At 44.3% G+C, this 25,161-nt stretch overlaps 1 protein-coding gene across 1 annotated transcript; it reads left to right on the top strand.

The window, feature by feature from the left end:
- The first annotated feature begins 1,311 nt into the window (after positions 1-1,311).
- On the top strand, positions 1,312-20,941 carry FERMT1 (FERM domain containing kindlin 1). The gene is made up of 15 exons (XM_048299166.1): positions 1,312-1,415; positions 4,490-4,663; positions 6,167-6,400; positions 7,868-8,014; positions 8,554-8,767; positions 9,200-9,302; positions 10,497-10,604; positions 11,456-11,587; positions 11,727-11,776; positions 14,115-14,239; positions 15,304-15,410; positions 15,987-16,208; positions 16,876-17,000; positions 18,735-18,876; positions 20,008-20,941. Exons 2-15 carry the CDS (start codon positions 4,513-4,515, stop codon positions 20,179-20,181), a joined length of 2,034 nt encoding a protein of 677 aa, XP_048155123.1. The 5' UTR covers positions 1,312-1,415; positions 4,490-4,512; the 3' UTR covers positions 20,182-20,941.
- The last annotated feature ends 4,220 nt before the right edge of the window (positions 20,942-25,161 follow it).

Raw genomic sequence — 25,161 nt, forward strand, 5'->3', positions numbered from 1 at the left:
TTAGACAACAAAACCCAAGGATGTGTTTCTAAGCAGCAGGCTTAGCTGTTTACAAGTTTCCCTGGACCTCTGCATCATATCTCTGCTTAGGCTGAATGGAGCACCAGGAAAAGCTTCTTAGTTTTACATCCTAAACTTACTTTTACATCCCATAAGTAAGGGCTCAGATGTAAAAGTAACCAGTAAAAGTAAATGCTCATGTAGCTGTGGAGCACACATCAGGATATTCTCGCCCAAAAACAACTATTCAAATTTTTACAATTGCTTTTCCAACTACTGAAAGCAATTCAAATCTGAATTTTATATTACCCCATGGTCTTTTCCATGCAAAGTTACTTGCTCATCTGCATAGGCACCTTTATTTAAAAAACAATAAGCAGGTAGCTTACCAAACTGCCCTACAAAGATCTAAAAGGCCACTGAGTCAAGACAGCACTAAGGAGCAGCAAAAGTAGAGTTACTCCACATGGACTCAGGCAAGAACCAAACACTCACCCACCCCAAGCTTAACGAGAATACCTGAAATTGGTCCCAGCTGGGTCTGGCTGGAATGATTAAAGACCTCTGTGTGCCCTCAGGTGACAGAAAGCCCTGAAAGTCTTCATGAGATTTCAAGTTCCTGTCTCCGAGGTTGTCTGATATGACAAGTGCATGCACAGACAATCTAAAGAGATGAGCATGATCAGAGCAGCTCAGGGAGCGAGCGAGCCTAGGGGAGCAAATATCCTGTGATTATTATCTGTGGTTTGACAACTTCATAGCTGTGTTGTTCTCATGAGAGTAACTGTTTGTTGCCCATAGTGTGTCAAAGATTCATCCTTTATATCTCTGCAGTCTTTTTCCAGGATATGAATTTAATCTGAAAGAATTTTTTCCTTTATTCTCTCAGTTTCTCTTCTCTGTCATGGGTTTGGTTTTTCCACTGTGCTTTACCTCGTCACTGTACCACCGAGCAAGTCAAAAGTTAAAGGCAAGAAAGACTTTTTGCAGAAATCTGGCTCATGGAGAAGCTTTTGCCCATTTCCTGTCCGTTCAATCCACTTTTATTCTGTGCCTCTTCTAACACATCCCCACCTCACAAACACATCTTCCTGTTCTTTGCCATTGCACCCTCGGAACTGATATTCTCCGGATAGCCTCAGACCTCTAAAAGCAACACCTGAAGCTGCTCGATGGCCTGCGGTCATCGATGAGGTGTTGTCTCTGGGCAGCATGCGGGCGGGTGAGCCTGAGCAGCCGCCGGGGCGGACAGCGCTCCTCGCCGCCTTCTCCCACCGCGAGCGGGCGGAGGGAAGGGGAAGGGAGGAAGGGCCGCCTCCCCCGGGGGTGCCGCTCCTCCCCTCGCCGTCTCTCAGAGGCCAGGTGGCGGCGAAGGGCGCGGGAGGCGAGGGGAGCGCTGCTGGCGGGGACCGCAGGTGAGGAGCGCGGGGCGATGCCGGAGCGACCCCGGCCCGGCACGGGACACCCGCGGGCGGCTCTGCGCTGCCCCGCGGCACCTGCGGCGGGGCCGGGGCGGGAGTGCCCGACAGCCCGGGATTGTTTCGGTTTTTTACAGCCCTTTTCGCTGCTGTTCGGCGCACTCCGGGCCCCCGCGGGCACCTCCTCCGCGGGGCCGCTGCCGCCCAGCACTTCCTCCAAGTGGAAGGGGCGCTGCCGTGGGCGCTGCAGCCCGCGCGCTGCAGCTCGGGCCCCCGGCACCTTCCGAGCTGCGCCGGGCACCGCCAGCCCGAGGGATACTTCGGGAAACATCGTTTCACCCCTCTTGACCGTAACCCCCGGTCGTTAGCACGTTACTCCAGCACGGTTCACGTCCTTCTTCATTCCCACTCAGCGTTTGAAGTTTGGGGCTGTAAGGGCTAAAATCTGCGGAGAGCTCGATCTGTAGAGCCATTGCTGCTTTTTGATAGCTGGGTTGACCAAAATGCACAGTAGAAATCCCGAGTGGAGACAACAGTAGCCTGAGGATAAGTTTCTGGCCTGTTTGATCCACCCGTGCCAGGCCTTGCAGCTCCCACGTGGAGCCCAGGAGCAGGGGTGCGTTCCCGAGCAGATCCAGACTTGACCTGAAGGCTGTAAGATGTGGAGCCCTGACAGTTTGGGTTTGGTTGAGGTTTAATACTGAGGGGTTCGTTGTCCTCGTTGCTTTGCTTGCCGCGCTTTGGAGACCAGGCTTTGTTTGTGCAGCGTACTCCAGTAGATTTACAAGTGTTTGTGTTGCCATATCTTCAAACTGAAACCTCCTGGTTTGAAGAGGAAGTGGGGAAGTGAGCGGCTTTAGGGAATGATGGAGTGCCAGGATTAGTGCACTGAGGCCATGGTTTTCCAAGCCAGTGAAAGAAAGGGTTTCACCCACCCCTTGGGCTACTCATTTTCACCCATGTCAGCACAAGCATTTGTGCGCAGAATTAGATTGGGAAGCGAAACCAAATTTAAAAGGACACCCAAAAAAAATCCGCATCAGCTCCTCAATGTTTTCACTGGCCTAAGAGGGCAGGTGGGACTGCTGCTTTTCTGTAACAATAATGGCTTATAGTGGAACAAGGGTGGGCAAAAGTAGAGTTCATCTGCCAGATTGCACACCCCTGTGCTCCTGAAATAAAATCACATAGTTCTCATCCTTTGGCCATGGATTATTTTTGAAGTTGTTTATTGATGCTTAGGAGCATAACTAGGGGCATTTTGACTTTTCTGAAGCCAGGATTTGTGTTTTGCTATGAATACATTGCAACGACAGCTGTTCTGTGCACCTCGTACTGCATTTGTGCTGAAAGCTTCACCTGCCTGGGAGACCATCTCAGGAGCTGGGTCTTGACTGCTTTAGGAGAGCCACGGGCCTTTTCCTCCACGAGTAACCCCTGGTCTAATGCATACCTAAGCTCGTAAAGCCATGTGGCACACAGCAGCACAAATTCAAAATCCTTTATCCCAGAGGCAGGAAAGCCAGCGTGCCCAGTGTCCAACACAATACCTTTATTTACCAAGGCAAGCCAAGAAAACTTCTTGGATAAGTATCAACCCTTGTTGGTTTAGTAACTGTTTGGTGTAAAGGTGTAGGCTGGCACATGCAAGAACCCAGTTAACAACAGTGCTTGTTCCATAGTGTAAATTGGCCTCTTGGAGTCATATAGTTATGAAGCTGCAGTTTTCTTACTTCAGGCTCTCTATATGTGTCTGTAGTTTTGGAACTTCAGGGCAGACTCCCAGCCCCATCCCAGTGAAACTCGCTTGTAAGGTGACTTCCCTCTAAAAGGATGGCTTTGAGCTGGTCAGATTATTCATTTATAATGTCATTTGTTTAAGGGGAAATCCATCTAATCTTTAACACATACACTTTCATTGCCTTTATGTTTGGAATGACTTTTCCTTATTAGTCAGCTTTGTCATTACCACCTCATCTCTGTTATCCCTTTGATGACAAATTTTGTATCAGTGGGGTTGACATCAGGTTCTAAATTACTAAATACTTGTTTTTAAGAAGATCTACAACAGCCTGTAACGTTGTTACATCCCTGCTGGCTTAGTTATTTTTTATGTTAGAAGCGGTCTGTGTGGGGCCCCTCCAGCAGAGTCTGTGACCTGGGTTCTCGTGCATTGCTGAAAGTTTGTGATAAATGGAATTCATCCATTTTAGTGCCTAAGCCTCAACTGCAAAGGCTTGTTTCAGGACAGAGAGCTGACGCGGTACCTTCTCCCACTGGTTAAATATCACAAATCCTGCTGGCAGCATCAGTTACCTTATACCTACAAGCTCTTTCTTCAGCAGAACTCAGCTGATGATAACCAAAGCTTCTACTTGGAGCATCTTCTCTAGTTTGGGTTGGCATGATTACTGATCACCTGTCCTGGCAGGAGCTTGGTGGGATCTCAGGCGATTCACCCTGCTGAGAATGACATGCGCCTACATCCCTGTGCAAGCCAGCAGGAACTGCAGATCTGTGCCTGGATAATGCTGGCAGAGAGCCACTAAAGTTATTTGTCTCCCCTTGTATCTACCCAAATAGGTAAAACTACTCTCTGGATTTGGTCCCATGGGAGCAAGCTGGCAGAACTGCAAGTGTAAACTTTGATTTGCAGTGAAAATTACAGCCCTAAGTGTACAAGTCAACAAAATGCCTTTGTTCACTGGACAGATTGCCAAAGCAGCTCCCACCCACAGCTGCAGGCTTTACAGTGTCCAGGCTGGCAGATTAGCACTGTTTGGTGGGCAAACCCAGCTAAAACTGAGCTATCTCTATCCAAATGAAGGCATCTGGGTTGGGGCTGTGGCAAAATCAGAATAAAACCAAAAAATCCCACATGCCTATCTTGCAAGAGCAATCACAAGAGCAGAGTCTAGTTCAGAGGTAGCAAGATAACACCTCTGAAGTTCCAGCCAAGGCCGCTGCGAAGTCCTGGCAGCATGGAACGATGTTGAGACTATGGAGAAATGCATTTGTTTCAGAGAGTGGAGTAAAAACACCCTGTTTGGTTGGTTGGTTTGCTTTTGCAGAGCTTACACAGACCTTTCCCAGGATGGCTTCCTCAACTGAATATGGGTCTCACACCTGGGACCTCTTGCTGAGAGTTGATCATCAATATGAAGATGCAGAAAAGGAATTCCCACTACAGGTCACGGGGGACCTTCATGTTGGAGGACTGATGCTGAAATTAGTAGAAAAAATCAGTGAGTAAAGACCTGTTGAATTTATACAGTGTTACTAAATAATATGTGTAGCTTTCCCTCTACAAAGAAAGACTTCTGTGGGTTTTTAAAAGGCACTGCCTCATCTGTGTCATGGCACAGAGCGTGGAGGTTCTCAAACTCAGGATGTTTTGTGGTCAGAACCCCTCCCTACGTTCCACCCTCTGTTGCTAAAGCCCCTGTGTTACCATAGTGCCAACAAAACTTTGGGTTTGCCTTTCAGTTAGACAAAAATAATTAAACCAGGCTAGCTATTCAACTCCCTCTTCAGACAGATGTTATAGGTGTGTGGTTTGGGGGGCAGGAGAGGTGGGTGATACCCTCTTTATCACCCGTGGCAGTCAGAGAGACAGGAGTTGTTGTTAAAGGCACTTCAGAAGTTACTGTTTCCTGTGCTATTGTGGCATTCTAGCCTAAATCTGAGCCATGTTGTCCATTGCATACATCCAGCTGGGAAGAGCCAGGAAAAGCCAGGACTGGCTGAGTCAAAGTTAGGAAATGAAAAGTAAAATACCCTGTGTACAAGGAGCAAGTGAGCACAGGAAGAAAATCTCTGATCACTTCTGTCACCCTCTCTGCACACTTACACACACGGTTCAGCCGGAAACTGATGGTAGCCAGAGTTTCCACGGGGTCAGAAGGCTAATTTTTCACACTATTTTCTTAAAATACTCAACTGGTGTGAAAAGCTTTCTATATTAATATTTAAAGCAAATCTGTAACTGATTTGTGCCAGCAGCTCTCTTGAGACACAAAGAAAACTCCAAAACAGGACAGGGCTCTGCTGTGTTACGGACATGCTGAGGAATAGCCTCTGCCTGTGGAGCTGATGAGGAACAAGGATTGATGCAAAGACTGAAACAGCTTGACCAAGATCACACAGAAGCTTTATCTGCTGCTACACCCTGACATCTGGGAAGTCATCTAACCTTGCAATTCCCATGGAACTGAGAGCAGCAATACTTTATCTCTTTCCTTGTGCATGTGCCGCTACCTAGCTGTGTGCAACCAAGACTTCCATGGACTGGAAACTGGTTCTTAACACTCTCCAGATGAGCTGCTCAGGTGCTGCTGCCAGGAGGCTGTGGAAGAGCTTGTGCCCATCTGGGTGCACAGGAGATTTTGTGGGAGGATTTTCAGCTTGCACTGACAAGTTGTGAAGTGGGTACCCTTGTTGTTTGTTCCTATGCCAACACAATCCCAACAGCATTGTACCATGTATAGCTCCAGATTCAGGAGATGCTCTTTCCCTGTGGATATCCACAAGACTAAGGCAGTGCCACAGTCAGCACCTAGGTTAGCTCTTCAGGGAAAACGAAGTTAGTTCCCAGTGACTGCCACAAGAATTCAGCAAACAAGGTCTTGGGACCTGTAGTTGCTGCTTTAATCTAAATAAATATTCCTGTTTGCAGAGACCTGTTTCCAAACCAAGTGTTTTGTATATTTGCTCCATAGTTTATTGATAACCATTTTGTATTTTCCTAGAAATAGCACAAGACTGGTCAGACTATGCTTTTTGGTGGGAGCAAAAAAAATGTTGGCTTCTGAAAACCCACTGGACGCTGGATAAATACGGGGTGCAGGCAGATGCTAAGCTGGTCTTTACTACTCAGCACAAAATGCTGAGGCTTCGCTTGCCAAACATGAAGACTGTGAGACTGAAAGTCAGCTTCTCTTCCATGGTGTTCAGAGCTGTCAGTGACATCTGCAAAATGCTCAGTAAGTAAAGATAAATCTCCTCTGGTAACTAAGTTGGAGCATCTCATTGGGTGACTTTGTTTTGATGTGAAGTCCTTCCTCACAAAACTGTTTAGCTCAAAGAGAAGTTTGAGGCAGATTTTGGGGGGGTTTGGTACGCAGTGCATGTCAGTGGTTCTCAGCCTCTGTGATAACTGATGCAAGCATTGTCAGGAATGTGTCCCACAAGCTGCAGGAGTACTGGATAGTCAAAGCTGGCAGATTTCTAGGAATCTTTGTCTTTCTGGAGCAGGACTTGGTCCTGATTATTCTGTGCCATTGACTAGGAGCTTGAGATTATCAATGTCCTACACCAGCTTTCACCATAGGCAATTTTACAGGTGTCAACCGATTTATCACCTATTTTCATTAGCATTAATGATTCTACTCTGCCTAGCTGTTATATGTGTTCACTTCAGAAGTAGCATGTTTCAAATGTTCAAAACTTCTAGATGTTCAGGTCAGGGCATACCTAACAAGCCCACCCCAGCCCATGAATGTCTCACAGCACCGAGTCCCCAAGTCTCTACCCTTTCCAATAACGGAGCATTTCCAAGTAGAGGGTTTGGAGCATGCCAGAGGTGTGCCTGTGATCAGCAGAAATCAGTTGAGTCTGCAAGCAGTTTTCAAAATCCATTTGGTTTAGGGTAAAAGTGTGATTAAATTCCTCATCTTAATTTAGATGTTCAAAGTTTAGCCCATTAACATACTCATCTTCAGAAGGAATTTACTGCCTCATATTGATCCACTTTCAATTTTATCTCCTAGCAGTGGATTGTGAAAGGTGTAGTGTCTTTATTATACCTAACAGCTCTGATATAATGATGAACATAATTGTTCAACTGGCATTTGGCCAAATTAAATATTCTTACCTACATTTTCCCTCCAGATTGAGTCAGTGCAGAAACACTGTTACTTTGAATGAGTGAATATTGTCAAAAATATCTTTGCTTACTCCAGGGTAAAAGTGTTTTTCAGAAAAGATGTGCCACATTTGTGACTGGGAATACCTGTCTGAATTAGAAGTGCATTAGAGAACAGTGAGAACCAAGACAGAATCTTGTATGAGAAATACAGTGAGTAATAAAAGGCATGAACCTCAATTACAGTGGTTCTTGCTTATTCATAATTTAGGTATTTCACAGAGGTTATGATGCTCATAGGTGACTGCAGAGCTGTTAGGGAGAAAGAGCCTTTTCCTGGCATTCTAAAAGGCAGTTACACTTCCTACAAAAGTAGATTTAAATCCTGTCCAAACTCACTCTCACAGCCCAAAGTCTTTAGCCTTGTTATAGAATTTGTGGATTTTCCACAGCTACTACTTTCAACCTGCTAAAAATAAAATTCAAATTCAGATTGCAACATGAATCTTCCTGAAATGCTGTTACCAACCACGGGTGCTCTTTTGGATGTAATCATCTTGCTTCACTTCCTAAACTGTCAATGTAGATATCAGACGGCCAGAAGAACTCTCTTTGTTGAAGCAATCAGAAGGCACACTCAAAAAGAAAAAGAAAAAAGACAAGAACAGCAAAGAACCAGCTACAGAAGATATCTTAAACCTGTGCAACTCTCCAGTGAGTTCTGGATTACCAGGTAATGAAAAATCAATATGATTTTATTGTTCTGACTAAAAGTCAAAAAGAGGAAGAAATTCTTTGTTACGCAATTGAGCCCAGAGAGGCTGGTTTCGTGTAGGATGGTCTCAGAGACACAGTGGGCCTGAAATCAGTCAAGAAATCTCCAGTATGTCAGTATTTTCCTGTTGTCTCTAAAAATGTTTTCCTTTCCCTTGATACGAGAAAGGCCACACTAGAAAACAGCACACAGGATGTGCTGCTGCCCTTTGAAAATGGGGGACCACCCTTAAAATATTAATGAAATTTGGCAACCTGCAAGGAAAATGAGGAATAAAGGCTTAAAAGGATGTGTTTCCCATGTCCAGCACAACTGAGATCTCACAGAGCAGGAAAGAGCACTTCTGTCCCTGAGGTCACGTCACCTGTGAAAGGACAAGGCCAGCTGGAAACAGCAGAGATAAGAGACTGTTGAAAGAAAAGGGTTCCGTTGTTATGATGGAAAGTGATGGACAGGACCCGTTTTCATGGGAATAACGTTGTGCTCTTAACTTGCAGCCAATCCAGGTTTATACAGTAAAACCATGACACCCATTTATGATCCTGTCAGTGGCTCACCAGCTTCTTCAACAATTACTTGGTTCAGTGACAGTTCCGCGACTGAGCAGAACTGCAGCATCCTGGCCCTCAGTCACCCCACCTGTTCTCCGGAGACACTGGCGGAGATGTACCAGCCACGGACTTTGGCTGACAAAGCCAAACTCAACGCAGGGTAAGGTGCTGAGATCCTTTTGTTTTGAAATGATCAGTGATGTCATTGTGCAGGCTCTGGACTAAAGTCTGTTGTTAGACAAAGGTAAATTCAGTTGAGCACTGTGGGTGGGCACAGCTAAAGGACAGTTTGGATGGCAAACTCCAAAGGCTTTAAGTAGACGGTGGAAAGAGACGAGGATAGGTTCAATAATTTTGCGTTAAATAGGTGACTGAGTTCTGCACAATTAAATGTTGCTTATTGTGTATACACAGAGAGTGGAAGTTGGGAGTCTGTATGAATGCTCCACCTTCTTGAGTTACATGAATTTTCCCTGGATTTAGAGGAATTAGAGCTGTTTGTTCCCACTTTTGTTTCACAATTGCACTGGAGCTCTGCAGGTGTGATGGTTTTTCCTGTACAGATGGATCTGTGGGTTGTCTTCTTCCACAGCTGGCTGGATTCATCTCGATCGCTTATGGAACAAGGTGTTCTGGAGGAAGATCAACTTCTTCTACGCTTCAAATATTACACTTTCTTTGATTTGAATCCAAAAGTAAGAGCCTTGCTTTTATTGCTATTCATTGTTTGCCTCCTTTCATGTCAAGGAGCTATACAGTAATATAGCATATATATAGCTATATATAGGATTTTAGCTAGGATCTGTAACAAGCCCTTCAGAGATCAAATCCAGCTTCTTCCCCTCAGCTACAGCTGCACTTTTACCCTCTGGACACTGAATCACTGTTCCTCATATGAAAGAAGATCTTAAATATAAAGATGGGATCTGAAGAGCACAGAAACAGTATCCCTATTTCCAGAGGGGCTGGTTTATTTTCTGCATATCTTTTAACAGGAAAAATTAAGGGGAAAACTAGACCTGCAGCATTCTAAATGATGTAATGAGTCCTGGTTTTGAAATTGGGCTTTAAAATGACATTTATGTTGCACTGTCCTCACTGAATTTCACAGCTTTTCTGGGCTGAAGCCCTCAGAAGAAATCAGGGCACTTTCCAGTTTATCTGGCATGTTTTTGGGTGAAATGCCACCCCAGCTAAAATCCAAGTACATGTCTGAACTTCAGCAGCCCAAACATTTCCCTTCTTTGCCTCAGCCAGCCCCAGAGCCATAGGATGAAATTACCCAAAAGAGCTTCAGGCAACCTAATATCTAACCTCTGCTGGGAGAGGTCATGCTCCAAGGTTTACCTTCCCATCATCTACATTTTGCCAGCTCTGGGGCTTGAATATTTCTGAGTCACTTCAGCTTATTAACCAAGTATCCAAAAACCAGATAGTGAATTAAAGCAGATCTGGCAAATGTCAAGCTAGTGCAAAGACAGAACCAGAACTGAAAAAGCTGAGAGCAGAAGAAAGGAAATGAGGAACAAGAGAATTCTGCAGGTCACAATCGAGTCAGCCATGTCACGTGATTTTCACTCTCCCAGTGTGGTTTCATGTCTCAGTTACACCAGTCCAAGGCTTCCTGCCTCAAAAGGGGATGTCAGAGTCTCACCTTCTGCCTCAGCCAGAGGTTCCTGGTTGGTTTTCTGTTGGCTCAGCAAGGCCTGGGACCATGCACACAATCACATGAGTTGGTACAAGACAAGGAGGGGAACATGGCAGAGGTGGGAGGAGGAAGGAAACAACCGCTGTGGTTCAGCCCAGTGCTGAACAGCGCTATCAGCTGCAGCTGGTTGGAGTCTGTGCCTTGGAGGTCACTTATGAGCAATGTTTGCTCTTTCCTACAGTACGATGCAGTGCGAATCAACCAAATATACGAACAAGCCCGCTGGGCCATCCTGTTGGAGGAGATCGATTGCACGGAGGAGGAAATGCTCATCTTCGCTGCGCTACAGGCACGTACTTGAGCCAAGTTGCAAAACCTGTTCCCTCAAGAGGCAGGCACAGGTTAGGACAAGACTAGGATAGAGCCCAGGCCAGGAGCTCTGCTTGGATTGGGGGTCTGCTCCTCTGGTGAGAAACAATCAGCAACATCCATCAGCCAAAGCAACTAAACTCAGTAGCAGCAGTAACACCATTATTCAAACAATTCTGGAACCATTTACCAACATTACCTGCACCTGGAATATAACTTTGATATCAGTATTAGTATGAAGTGTTGCTTCCCATACCAGCTACCATCCATTCACCTCTTCTTCCTGAAAATTTCTCTAATATACACATTCCCAACAGACAGGAAAAAAAGCTACAGCACAATTTGAAGATAGGGACACTATGGAGTACATGGAAATTTAACATGACTGAGCATGGCTTAGTCTCTGACCATAGGTAATAAAGCACAAATCCTTACTAATAATAAGTTCTTTCCTTTTAAATGTAAATGGAGCTGCCAAAAATTCACAGCCTGTCACTGCAGAACACCAGAGAACCTTGCTTCTAAGTTTCCACCTGGTATGGATGGCAGGACTAGGGATCCAAACGTAGCACCGAGTCAGCCTCCCAGATCAGGGACAATTATTCAGCAAAGGAGTACAAACACTGATAATTAAAATAGGAAACCATTATCAGCCATTGCACTGATAGGAGTCACAGTGGACATGACTCTTTGTTTGGGAAAACCCCCTAATTCCTGCAGAACTTCACACAGTTGTCCATGACTCAGGAGAACAAAGGGCCTGTTTTCAAACGCTGTGATTGTGTGTGATAATTGATGTACTGACTATTGGATATTGCTGTTTCATTTTAGTATCATGTAAGCAAGTTATCATTATCATCAGAGACACACGATTCCACCTGTGAATCGGAAGTAGATGAAGTAGAAGCTGCCCTTTCCAATCTGGAAGTGACACTGGAAGGTGGAAACAAAAGTAACATTTTGGTAGGTCCTTTGGGATCCCAGAATTCCTTTGGCTGTGCCAAATCTGTTGACTGTGATGAGCCCTCCTGGTGCTTGGTTTTTTAAAACAGTTGGTTACAGAGTGCATTGAACTAAAATTATTCCTAATTATTCCTGATAGGAGGACATCACAGACATCCCGAAACTTGCTGATAATCTCAAGCTAGTTAGGTGAGTTGTGAAAATTAAAACATACAAAACAAAAAGCTTAACCTTACAAGAGATCTCTTGAGTTTTTTGTTATAATCTAACAGTAGATCTGACAGTTATAAATGGACAAATACCCCAGATAGGTCTAACCAGCCTAAAATTCTCTTCCAGTCTTTCTCTTCCTGCTTCTGACAGTGTTCCTTGGCGAGTCTTTCCAGCTCCTGGGATGCTGTGTAGCTATACTTGTGCTCTTTTTATTTCCTAATACTCATCAGTCATCGTCTCTAAACAAAAGAGCCTACGGTTTTACTTTCAATCACATTTACCTCTTCTTTTTGCCAGTAAAAAACTAGAAGAAAATTACTGTTCTCCCTGAGAAGAATTTCTGAAAGTAACCCCAGGGAATGTATTTTTAAAACAAAAGAAAAAACCAAATTCAAATTACCCCTTTCTAACCAAACACCGAGTCTGTTTTTTCTAATACCAAAATGAGTTTCTGTCAGCGGTTGAATCTCAGACCCAGACCGGCAGGGCACCTGAGTTGTTTATTCAAAGGAGTGAGCTGGTTTTATCCACCTTTCCAAGGCACACTATTTCCTTACATGGTGGGACCTATCCCATGTGGCCACATCAGCAACACACTCCGTAGGGCTCTGCGTGTGACACCTCCTGCCCCCAGGGCCCGGTGCAGAGCAGCCTCAGTGTGCCGCCATGTGCTCCTTTGTTCTGCCATGTGCCTCTGCAGGCAGGTTTTACAGCTCACAACCCAACTCTACCTTATAATTCCCCATGAGTTTCTGTGATCCCATTATAATATCTTGATTTATGGGTGATTTAAATGACTGTGGAGACCTCAAGTCTGTAATGCCTTTTATCACAAAACAGTCTTTGTGTTTTAGAAAGATAAAGTGTTCTGTTGTACAAATATTTATCAGATTCATTCTATTGGCAGATGGTATTTTTAATCGGGGAACTGAAAACTGCATCTGAAAAATTTTAACTTGTTAACTGCTAACAATTGTTAATTATTAATTTCCAATTTGGAATTTTATTTGACATTCTTATTATTAAGGTGGCTTAAGATGAAAGGGAATTAAGGCTTTTAACAATGGGTTATTTGTTTTTCCCCAGCAGTAGAACAGTTTCCTTTTATAGACATTTAGCAGTTATTTTTCATCATGAAAAGGTTCCTATCTTGTAGAATCCAGGTAGGGTGTAAAACATTTCTTTAAAGGAACACCACCACTTTGTGGTTATAATTATTTGATTAATAAGCCTGAATGCAAAGCTGTGCTTGTCCTACTGCCGACTGTTCATACGGTGAACTTTTATTCCTATTTATTCACAGTATGCACCACAGTAAATGCTGCTTTCACGTGGGGACAGTATTGTGGAGAATTGCAGTATTTTTTTCAAAAACAACAAGAAAAAGCTTCCTACAAAGTTTTCAGCAACTTCTTTAGGGAGAGAAAAATAATTTTATCTGTCTGAAAAAAATTATAGTCCCTTATTTTTGAAGAATACCACTGTATTGGAAAACTAAAAGCCAAATTATTTGATAGGTTTGAAAATCTGAGGTTTTTTAATTTAAATTTTAAAATTGCCATTTTCTAGAAAAGGTTCTAAACTAGGATTTTTAGAAAAGGTCTGGAGGTATATATAATAAGGGTATATATAATATATTACTGTTCTCCAGCTAGTTCTATGCTTTTTATATCATCATCTTAGATTTAAAGGGAAATACTGGATTTTTTTTTTCTTTTTTCTTCTTTCTCACTTCATTGATGACCTTTGTCACTAGCTGTGAAGTATTTCTCTACTCAAGTAGTGCTAATACCTCTGGTTTTCTCTCCTGGAGGGCTACAAAGCTTCTATAAACTTAGTGAAGGAATAGAATTTTGTTGTGTTAGATATTATTCGGATTAAGCCAAAAAAGATGGTCTCTGCTTCCCTACAATGAATAGAAGTTGGTTTTATGGGTGCAGATATTCAAGATAAGGAGCTATGAAAAACTGATGCCAGCTCATATTAACAAATCAGGGGTTACATTTGTGTTACTGAGTTCATGGAAGGAAATTAGTCTGTTAGAAGGGAATGGCTTTGATTAGTAATAGAAGGAAAAAAATGAGAAAAATCATAGATCAGATTCAGCTAAAATCTGGAGTAAAAACCTCATCCATACCTGGAATAACTTTAATTGGATCCAGGCATTTCCTACCCCCTCACTGACACAGGGGTGAGTAACCCAACCAAAGCCATGGGTATGACCTTGAATTTCAGAGGTTCTGTAATATGTGTGAGGGACTTAACACTTTGTATGTGGTGGTATAAACCAATGGGATTTCTTTTTTTCTGGTAGGCCCAAGAAGCTAGCACTCAAAGCTATCAAGACATATTGGTTTGTCTTCAGAGACACTTCAGTATCTTATTTTAAAAACAAGGAATCTGCACAGGGAGAACCTATTGAGAAACTAAACCTAAAAGGTAGGACTTTTCCTTTCTTTCCTTCTTTTGTTGCATCTGTGAACTGAATAAAACAAGAAATCCCTGCTAGGCTCAGGAAGGCAAGCACAGCAGCATTTAGTCTGGGAACTTTTTCAATTCCTGAGACTCCTAAACAGGCAGATTGCACCTGCAGAATAAACAGAAAGGATTCAGTAGTTTAATCCAAACTGGGATTATCAGAGCCTGATTTGTAAAATGCCATGTACTGCTGAATTCTTAAAAATGGGTCAGGTAGGGAATGTGACTTGTGGGGTGCTTTATTTCCAAATACTTTCACTCTGCATTACATGGGAGTGTTCCCCTGTGTCCTTGTCAGAACGCACACTGGCAGCAGAGGATTATGGATGATGCCATGGGCAGGAATGCCAGAGGCTGTCCCTGCATTCTGCTGTGCAGGGACAGCTCCAAGACCTTCTCTGGGCCTTGTTTGTGTCGTGCATGGGGATTCCCACGGCTACAACCAGCTGCTGGAGGAGGAACCCCAGGTGTGCACACAAACACCAGCACCCCGTATAGCCTCCATCTACATCTACTCCTGCAGGGACATCCTTTGTTCAGCATCAGGGAACCAGTGATGCCCAGGACTCATCCTAGAAGAAACCTTTGCAATAGAAGATTGACCCCTGTGAACAAATGGCTCTGCATCCCAATCTGCATATCCTCAGTAGGTCAGAGAATGCATGGGAAAAAACAGCCAGGGTGGCTGGAACCTCACCAAGTAGCCTCTCCCACCAGTTCCTCTCCATTTTAAGTGCTGAGCATTTCCTAAGATCAGGCTGAGGTTTTGGGAGCACTCACATCCTTTCACTTGCACATTGACTCACGTGCTCCCTGAGCTCAGAGCATTCATCAGCCTGGCAAGCCAGACCAGGCAGTGAACTGGAACAAAAACCTTTCATTAGGGCCTAAGCTTCAAAAGTCTTGGCCCTTAATCTCAAAGGAAAACAACCATGAAGTACAGTTCCTTTGTATTAAAGCAGTAATTAAAGTTACTGATATAGTAGTGAAATAAACTAATTTCCTTCTGATTCTCTGTGATCTAGGATGTGAAGTTGTACCAGATGTAAATGTTGCAGCAAAGAAGTTTGGAATCAAATTACTAATTCCTGTTGCTGACGGCATGAATGAAGTATATTTAAGATGTGATAATGTGAGTAATAAGAAAAGGGAAAGTTTGGACTCAAGATTTATGGCAGATTGTCCTGTTCTAGAATTTGTATAGAAAAATGAGGATGCTGCAGAGAGTTTATTATCTAAATCTTTAGAAAATTTAAGAATGAGATAGTGGCCTAATAAATACATAATGGTTCTGAGGACATAAGGACAGTTAATAATCTTGTGTTTATCATCAGTTGGCAACTAAAGGTGGTAGAAAGAAAACCAGAACAAATTATAAAAAAAATAAAATAAAATTTGAAAGTTACAGTATTTTGTTCCAATGCTTTCTGAGGATTGAGGTTTGGATTTTGTTTTCTTTTTTCTTAATTAGAACTCTCCCCATTCAGATGAGGAGAGTGTGATAAGGATCTTACATTAGTTTTCAATTTATTGTAATGTATCTAATTAAATTGTGTAAAAATGTTCAGTAGGTGAAAACTAGTCATGCAATAAACAAGAGAATCTATTTCAAGGTACTGGATTTCTTTGAAAATTTAAAACCTAGGGGTAGGTGGAACTACTGCAATCAGGGAGGAAGAACAGTATGAAACAATGAATTGTCTTGCAGGAGGATCAGTACGCTCGGTGGATGGCTGCCTGTGTATTAGCCTCCAAGGGCAGAACGATGGCCGACAGCTCCTACCAGCCTGAGGTCCAAAAGATCCTTTCGTTCCTACAGATGAAGAACTGGACCATGTGCTCCCAAACTGCCTCTGAGCCAGAGAATGTAGATATGAAACCCGAATGCTTCGTCTCACCACGCTATACCAAAAAATTCAAGTCCAAGCAGGTATCCTGAGCATGGCTCGATGGCTGGTATGGGCAATTCCAGTGGTTGCTTAGGGATGAGGCTGGATCGAAGCAGCATTTGGAAGCTATACAGTACAACACCCTACCATAGTCATTTGTCCCTTTGCAAGAGGCTTTTTCTTTAAACTGAACACCGGGACAGGTGTTTTGGCACCTCTTCCAAGTACCTCTCCTACATCCACAGCCTGGCTTAAGTTACCCATGATGTTCTGCTCCTGATAACACTGTTCCTGAAAGTCTCTTCAGAGTAAGAAAGGAAGGATTTTAACAACTGAAAGCTGCTGTTTTCATGTGAAACAACAGGGTCTTCCTGTCCTCTTGGCCTGGGTGTCTTTCCTTCCTCTCCACCTAATACCTTGTCCAGTGCTTTAGCTGTGCAAGAAGTCAGCCTGCCCATCCTGAGAAGGGTCTCCAGAGCAATATGCGGAGCCAGGGCAGTGCTGCACAAACCCAGACCTGAGGCCCTGCTGTCCGTTCTGCCCTTGGCACTCGGGATCTGTCCCCAAGTGCCCTCTGTGCTGCATCTGCACAAACAGTGACAACGAAGTGTCTGAACACAGCATCAGACCTCATGATGTCTTAGTGAAAGCAACAGGATTTTTGTTCTCCAGTCAGCTGAAAACTTTCTCTCTTCCTGTGTTTCCCAGCTGACCGCTCGTATTCTGGAAGCCCACCAAAATGTATCCCAGATGTCCCTGGTGGAGGCCAAGCTGCGTTTTATCCAAGCCTGGCAGTCCCTGCCTGAGTTTGGCTTATCCTACTACATCGTAAGGTAATCGCACTCTCACTCATGCCAAGCTGCTCTAACGTGTTCATGCTCAGTGATTTGCAGGAAGTTCTTTGACTCCCTGTTCTGGAAACATTTTCTATTTTTTCCCCTACCGACTTTTTTGGAATTTTAGTCATTTCCATACTGCTGTTTTTTTCTATAGGAGTAGCACCCAGTAGCTTCATTCCTGGAGTGGGACTCTGCATTATGCCTTCATACAGACCTGCTGGGTTTAGCCTGAAGTAACCTCTCACTAGGATTAAACCCTTACTGTCATAAACTCTCCCAAATGTCAAAAATGCATGTCTCACTGGTGTGCTCAGGTTTGCAGGATGTGTTCACTCTGACGCTTGCTCATGCCAATGTGATAAAATGCTAATTTCTTTTGTATTTCACTAAGAAAACAGCAGATGATCCCTTTTTAAGGTTCATCCAGAAGAGCAGTGAGCACAAGAAAGGTCCCGTTGTGTTCACAGCAGCTTCCTTGGACACAGCAGGGTTCTGACCTGCAGTCTTTTCTCTTGACAAAACACCAAAAAGCTGAAAAGTACTGACACAACCGTACTTGGAGGCACCTTGCTTAATTTGTGCTTAACACCCCTTTGAGAGCCAGCTAGCAATCATCTGTGGTATAAATTGAACCAGCTGGGAACCACTGTCTGGCACAAAGGCCAGCTGGCATAGAACTGCCCACATCTGCACTATTAAACTCTGACTTCCCAAAATCCAGTAGCCTCATGTGAACTGCAGGTTCCAAACTACCTGGGAGTCACTTGAGGGAGCACTGCTTGTTTAGAGCCAGAATTCTCCCTGAATTCAGTGCCTAAAAATGCTCCCTGATCCTATTGAATTTACTAACACAGGTACATATTTTTTGCCCCATCTGTCACCATTAATCCTGTTAAAAACATGAACAAACCCAACACCTAAACTGCATTTTGTAGTGGTGAATTGCTACAAACTGCTGGGCAGTATCTCAGTGGGGCATTAACTAAAGCACAAATTGTGTCCAGGTGAGATTTTTTCCCTAAGGTTTTTCCCAGCTGCATCTAAAGAGAGAAGGTTCACAAACAGTATGAAAAATACTGAAAATACTCACAGCAGACAGATGAGATTTCTTCCAGCTTTCAGCATGAAGGTAGAGGGAGGTAGTTTCTGTACCAGAGTAATCTGTTCCTAGCTATTTCCAACTCAAAAAATTCTTACCCCCAAAGGTTCTTATACTTTTGTATTTTTCGTCTCTAATCAGAAGAAAATTGAAATGTTAAAATGCCTCAGTAATTTTGTAATGTGAGTTATACTCAGAAACATGTATATATCAGTTGTTTTGATTATATAATTTAGGTTAATATAGGTTAATATAACTAGAAGAACATGTTTCAACGTTAGAGAAATGAAGCAACAAAAATTATTGTTGGCATTTTTTCCAGTAAAAATATAATCAAGTTCATGCATTTAGGAAGAACAGTATTTTTTTAGCAGGAAACAGTGAATTGGAAAGATTTCAGCCAGATCTACCTGCCTGATTATTTTCCATCTTACACCATGGCTCTCCAGCCTACACTTTTGCTTTATAAAAAAATCCTGTTCTAATGATGGGTCCAAGCTTTCCTCAATCCCAGGGTGTTGTGACTTTTCCCATGTTTTTTGTACTTCCAGAGGAGAGCAGCTGAAATGTTTCTCTAGCCTGAAATAATTGCAAAGCAGATCTGCTCAAAGGTTTTGGGTTTTTTTCAGGTTTAAGGGAAGCAAGAAGGATGATGTGCTTGGGGTGTCCTATAACAGGCTGATACGGATAGATATGGCCACAGGAGATCCTATCACAACATGGAGATTCTCCAACATGAAGCAGTGGAATGTGAACTGGGAAATCCGCCAGGTAAACCTGGAACAGCTCTGCATTCAGTCCTTGCATTTCACACACTGGAGGATGCTTTCAGAAAATATTTTCAAACCTCAGTGAAAAGATTTTGAACGTGTTGCGACACGTTATTAAATAAGCTGTCTGCAGTTTTTCTTAGTGGAGTCTGTAGTCAAAAATCAGAAACTAAAAGATTGCCAGTTTCAAAGGTTCCTACCAAGCTTAGTCTTTACAAGTTGCCCTTGATTTTGACGGGATGAAATACAGAGACTCCAAGGTGAATTCCAACATGTTGTGTTTATTGCTCTGTCAGTAAAATCTCATTTTAACTCTCGTGCATCATCCCCTACATTGTGGCAATTCAGCCTCTATTACAGAGAGAGGATACAGGAAGCCAGTTTCTCTTTCAAATCCCAGACGGAGAGTGCAAGGCCTGCAACTCTGTGTCAATGTGTGGTCCCTGATCTGGGGTTTCAAAGCTTGAAGCCAGCTCTGTAAACTGTAGATTGCTGGGGTGGAACTAGTGTGACCTGATATAAATTGAAGCAGCCTGGGAACTGTTCCTGCTTACAGAGTTTCCACATCCATTTGCAGGAACCAGGAGAGATCAGATACACTCCCTACTGCTGTCCTGCAGTACTCCCTGTGCCAGAGCCTGTAATTCTGGGTCAGGTTGCTGGGTGTATTTTAAATTCCTCTCAAAAAAGGCAGAATCCAGTGAGCAACTAAGCTCAGTTTGCTGCATTTTAGAACTAACAGTAGCTGGAAACCCAAACCAGGACCCCAAAGGCAGATTTAAGGTCAGAAAATAACAATGGACAGATTAAACATTATTCGGTAAACAAAGCATCAGGAGGGCCATTCCTGCTCTTTCCAGTGTTCACTTTGTACACTATTGGAAAAAAGAGCTACAAGATTTTGTTGCCTGCTTGAAAAAGCAAAAAGATTTCACCACAAGAGGGCCCTGATGTAGCAGCAAATCCAGAAACAAGCAGCCAAACACCCTGAGCATCCAGCAGACCCAGAACTCTTGGTTAGCAGGGGCAGGTACTGCTTCATCACAGTATTTGTGATCCAGCTGTGCTCTCACACTTCTCTTTCTTCCCAGCTTATCTCTGTGTCTGATTTTGCCATGTCCGTTCTCCTTAGGTTGCCATCGAGTTTGACCAGAATGTGTCCATCGCTTTCACGTGTCTGAGCGCAGACTGCAAAATCATCCATGAGTATATTGGGGGCTACATCTTCTTGTCAACGCGTTCCAAAGACCACAATGAAACACTGGATGAAGAACTCTTCCACAAATTAACTGGAGGTCAGGAATGAGAGGAAGTCTTCCCACTGCCTGCTGCTTCTTACAGCTAAGACTACCAGAGATTAAACAACAATATCTCTGACTGTTAATTGCTGGTTAGTAATTATTGTACGTGTCAATTAATCTTGTACTATGACTGGGACTGTTGACAGTTTTTGTTAAATACTGAAGCTAAGGTCACTGGATGCAGTATGGCAATTCCATCACCAATACTTGAGGAAAATTTATTTGTCTTTGTTTTCTTTTTGTACAGCTCAATGTTTTTAAAGAAACAGTGTCTAGCCACTGGGCATTTTTTTAATCTAGTATTTTTAATTGCAGCAGTCTGTTTAAGCATCCAGGGCATGTAACTTGAGGATATGGTACAGTGAATTTTCTTCTCTGTTACAGCCAGGCAACTTCCATTGTTAAACTGGCCATTGTTAAACTGGCCATTGTTTATCAGAACTAGAGCTGAATAAATACATATTTTAAAGCTCCATGGCTTGTCTAACACTTGCCCTGAGAACACAAAACATTCCAAATTCCTGAAGACTAAGCTATCGAAACTCCTGTAGTGATTACTCAGTTGTTCAAAAATGTAGAACCCATGTCGACCTTCACCCACTGAAGTGGTTCCTGAAAGCCAGAGAAGCTGCAGAGCATTCATCTTGGCAAACCTGGATCCAAAACATTCATCTTTTGAGGAACATTGTTACTTACCTGGTTGAAAAATGGGCTTTAGATACTATGTAAAATTATTAAAGAGGCCTCTGAGTGTGAGCATTTCTATTTACTGTCCCTGTTACTCTGTTTCACTGTGACATCTCACTGAACTATACATGTTCACGTGTGAGGATCTGAAATGCCTATAGAAGTGATCTTATGTGTGGGCTGCGTAATGCAGAGAGTGATGCTCAGAGGGCCGGAGCCCCTCTGCTCTGGAGACAGGCTGAGAGAAATGGGGGTGTTCAGCCTGGAGCAGAGAAGGCTCTGGGGAGACCTTGGAGCCCCTGGAAGGGCTATGAGAGAGCTGGAGAGGGACTTTTGCCAAGGGCACACGGTGATAGGACAAGGAGGAATGGCTTTCCACTGACAGAGGACAAGGCTGGATTGGATATGAGGGGGAAATCCTTCCCTGTGAGGGTGGTAAGGCCCTGGCACAGGATGTCCAGAGAAGCTGTGGATGCCTCTGAGGAACCAGCCCTGAAGCCACCAGCTCTGCCTGCCTGAAGGAGCCACACACATCCACCGAAGTGAATGAAATTTGATACTACCCTGTAAAGCAAGGACAGAGTGAAGCTGGGAGAATTAATCAAACTACTGGACAAACCAAAACTGGTTTCACATATCTGAAGAAATACAATGGACTGGTGTTTTTATATCACTAAGGGATGCTGCAGAAATCACTGCATAAATTCATAAACAGCACTGGAAATGGGGAGCCCTGATTTTCATGCCATGTGCTCTGCTTTTCCCCAGCCCCTGTCAATGGGCTTCAGTGGAATTCCTCCCAGTCTGTGCAGTTTAAACGACAGCTTTACATTTTGCAAAAAAAAAAAAAAAAAGAATACAGCCAGCTTCCCAGGCCTCTGTTCTTCCCTCTCCTCAGCACTTTTTACAGGGGCTGAGGGACCTCAGTTTTCCTTCAGAAGAGGACTTACTCGCTTGTCACCTGCTTGACACAAGCTAAGTATTTTCCTCATGTTGTGAGATCCACCCAAGTCCAAACACTGGCCATATTTAAAGCCTGCCTAAGAGCACCATGGGAGAGCTAAATGTCCATTTTATTGCCGGGGCCTCTTCTACAGGCAGCTGCCTTCCACATCAGTCTCCACATAGGCTTTGCAGTGAGGACCCTGACCATGCCTGCCTGGAAGCCCCTCATTTGGCAATGAGCAGTGACAGACTCCTGTAAATTGCTCCCTGGGAAGCACAGCCCATGCTTGCCACTCTTGGAGCGGAGCTTGTCCCAGAGTGCTGCATGGACGCCCTGTAGCTGCCACTTGCCTACGTGACCTGAGCACAGGAATGCAGAGACAGGGGAAATCTGAGCATGAGTGTGTGTGGCTCATTTCATTGCTAAACAGGCACATTCACTTGCAGTTCAAGCTGTCTGCACTCGGATTTCAGAGAAACTAGCAAATATTTCCATTTTCTTTCCTGCCCCTCCTTCAGTCTTACTCCATGTGTCACTGCCTTTCAAGTAAATCCTTCGCTGCTGCTTTGCAAGGAGGAGCTCTGCCAGCTCATCCCGGCTGGCTGTAAGCCCTATCCTTTGTCATTTTGGGTTTAAGAGAGTGATCCCCTGCTGATGCCCTCTGTCCATATTTCTTTAGGTCATTCAGCTGTCTCTTCTTGCCCCACTCACCTTGCAAGGCTTTTTCACAATAGGTAAGGAACACTTAGGAAAGGAAGCTTTTTATCCAGCTGGTTTCAGTGCTGCATGTGACTGTGGCTCCTCTTTCTACAAGCAGACCCTGGAGAGGCTGGAGTGGGAAGGCATGACCCAGGGCATTCCTGCACTTCCATAATTCCAGGCTGGATATGGTGGGCAGCACCTGAGAGGAGGCCTACCCCAGCCTGCTCTGCCTGACACCTGCACCAGCCACAGCTTCGAGTAACCTTTCATCCCACCCCATGTCACCGAGCACGTCCCAGCCAGGCTCCTGATGTTCCCTTAATGCACGTGCGGTACCACACCCTCCCTTATTTGTGCAATAACCTGATCACGCTTGGCACGTCACACCTATTTCTACACAGAGTTAAAGACCACGGGCTCAGTGGGCTGGAGAAACCACATCATTAATTGCACAGTGCCAGATGTGGGAGAGGTTTCCCAGAGTGAGCGAAAGCAGGACAAGGGCGTCTGCCCTGAAGTTTTGCAATACAGAGATGAAATCCTGGACAGGAATGTTACTTAGATGAAAACAAGCCTTCAGGAAACCTCAGCTCAGCTACAACCCTATTCTGTACATGGTGCTTAATTAAACCCAAGCTAGGTCAGGGTAAAGCACTACCAAAGATGGCTCCTGCTGCTCTTACATCAAATCCTGGAGGGGATTTCACCACTGCCTTCAGCCTGCAGTAGGAGACACACACCCCGTAGTTTTCTAAAACCGCCGGCTAAAAAATCCTGTTCTTCCATTCTCCCCCTTTTCTCTACAGGAAAATGTCTTGCTTGTGCTTGCTCTGTGGACAGACCCGCGAAATAGTTCTTTTGTTGGCTTTAAAAGCCATTCTCCAGATTTTTTTCAGGATATTTTCATTCTTAACCATCACTTGGATCACAGCCAGTAAGAAACATTCACCTCAAACTTTACAGCCTGGTACCATCCTCACCTTCTCCTGTTCGCCCCAGCTCTGCTTATCTTGGTGTCACTAAGGAATGCAGGGCTCAGCCCGAGCATTCCTGCGGGCAGAGGGGCTTTGTGCAGCCCTGAATCACCCCCGGGGAGGGGGCGTCTGGTTCAGCTCTCTTTGCATCACCCGTGTGAAAAAAGGCTGACAGGAACGCCTGCCTTTGCTAACCGCTCCCTCAGGTTGTCACTGAAACTCTCAGAAAAGCGGAAAAAAGGATAAAAGGCGACATGAGAACAAACCAAAGTGGCTCACAAAAGGGAAATCTCTGCCTGCTGTTAGCAGGTATTTCAAAGAAACTTGTGAACAAGGGCTTCTGCCTGCCCTGGGAAACCTTCACGAGTACCTGGGCAACTGCCTGAGATGTAGCACCACAGCAGAAGTCTTTCAGGTGATGAGAGTTTGCAGCTAAGCAAAGAGCTGGGAAGATATAATACCTGCCACAAAAACTGGGCATCCAAAAAAGCAGAAACAAAGATGGAAAATAAAAATAACAAAAGCTCGTTTTCCAACGATGCTCTGCCTCTTGCAACAGGTTCTCTGTATCACTCAGAAATCAAGCGCCTCTGGGCAAATAAAACCTCCATCTCCCTTCCACCTTCACAAAAAGAGCAGCCGCTTTCCCAGTCTGACAGTCTGCTTGTCTCAGTCTCCAAAATGAAGTCAATAAGGTTGAACTCATTAACATTAAGGCAGCTTTTGGCTCACCGGTTTTCCTGGAGTATTTTTGTAAGATATTAAAATCAGTAAGATACCAAAATAAGCAGTGAAAATTCACTGTCTGTAAATACTGAGCTAAGGGCAGCAAACACAGCACAAACAGTTCATAGCCCAGGGCAAAGCCAGGCCGCCTCCCTGCTCTTCGGCTTCCCAAAGAGGAGGTCTGCAGCCAGCAGCTCTGCGAAGCCAGAGGGAAGGCAGGGTTTCGGACTTTCCACCTCTTATACCAAATTCCTCAGATTTTTGTAACCTGCTCCACTTTGCCCTTTGAACCGCAGCGAGTGCAGAGCTCTGAAGGTACCTGCGGGTGCGCACGTGCCGGGCCCGGCTGCCCCGCTCTGCCCGCCCCACTAGGGTTAATGGTGGGATTAGCCCCTCATTTAGGAAACCATTTGTCTTGCCCTAGAGCCATTCCACGAGGGAACAACATGTGCACCTCGCCCAGCCTCCAAGGGAACCGCAATGGCTACAGCGAGTCCTACTGGAAGCCCCTATCTCTGTTCTGGCCAACATTCATCTCTCTGGATGTTCTGGTGTTTTTCAAGGCTCTCTCCCCACGCACATAATGACCCACACGGTCAAAAGATAAAGTCTGCGTGATGTGTACTTGCAGACTCAAGGTTTTTGGGCAAGCAAGACCTTTATCTGCACTTTAGCACCGAAGTTTACAGGTCGCTGCTGCCTTCATGTCAGGGGTCTGTTTTGTTGTCCCGATAAAGGAAAAGCACTGACTACTGTTCTCCTTGGAAATTTTAATAATTAGTTGTCTTACAGTAGCAACAGAACAACCACCCTTTCGCTTTTACTTTGGAACAATCTCCATCAACTCACCCCTTTCTGGGATCGTTTCCCTGACTTTATTCTCTGTTCTCAACCTAATTATTATTTGAATTGTGGGAATGCTGAAAAACCCAGCTCAGGGCAGATCCCTC

The sequence above is a fragment of the Corvus hawaiiensis genome, chromosome 3 (assembly GCF_020740725.1).
Source record: "Corvus hawaiiensis isolate bCorHaw1 chromosome 3, bCorHaw1.pri.cur, whole genome shotgun sequence".
Classification (NCBI taxonomy): domain Eukaryota; kingdom Metazoa; phylum Chordata; class Aves; order Passeriformes; family Corvidae; genus Corvus; species Corvus hawaiiensis.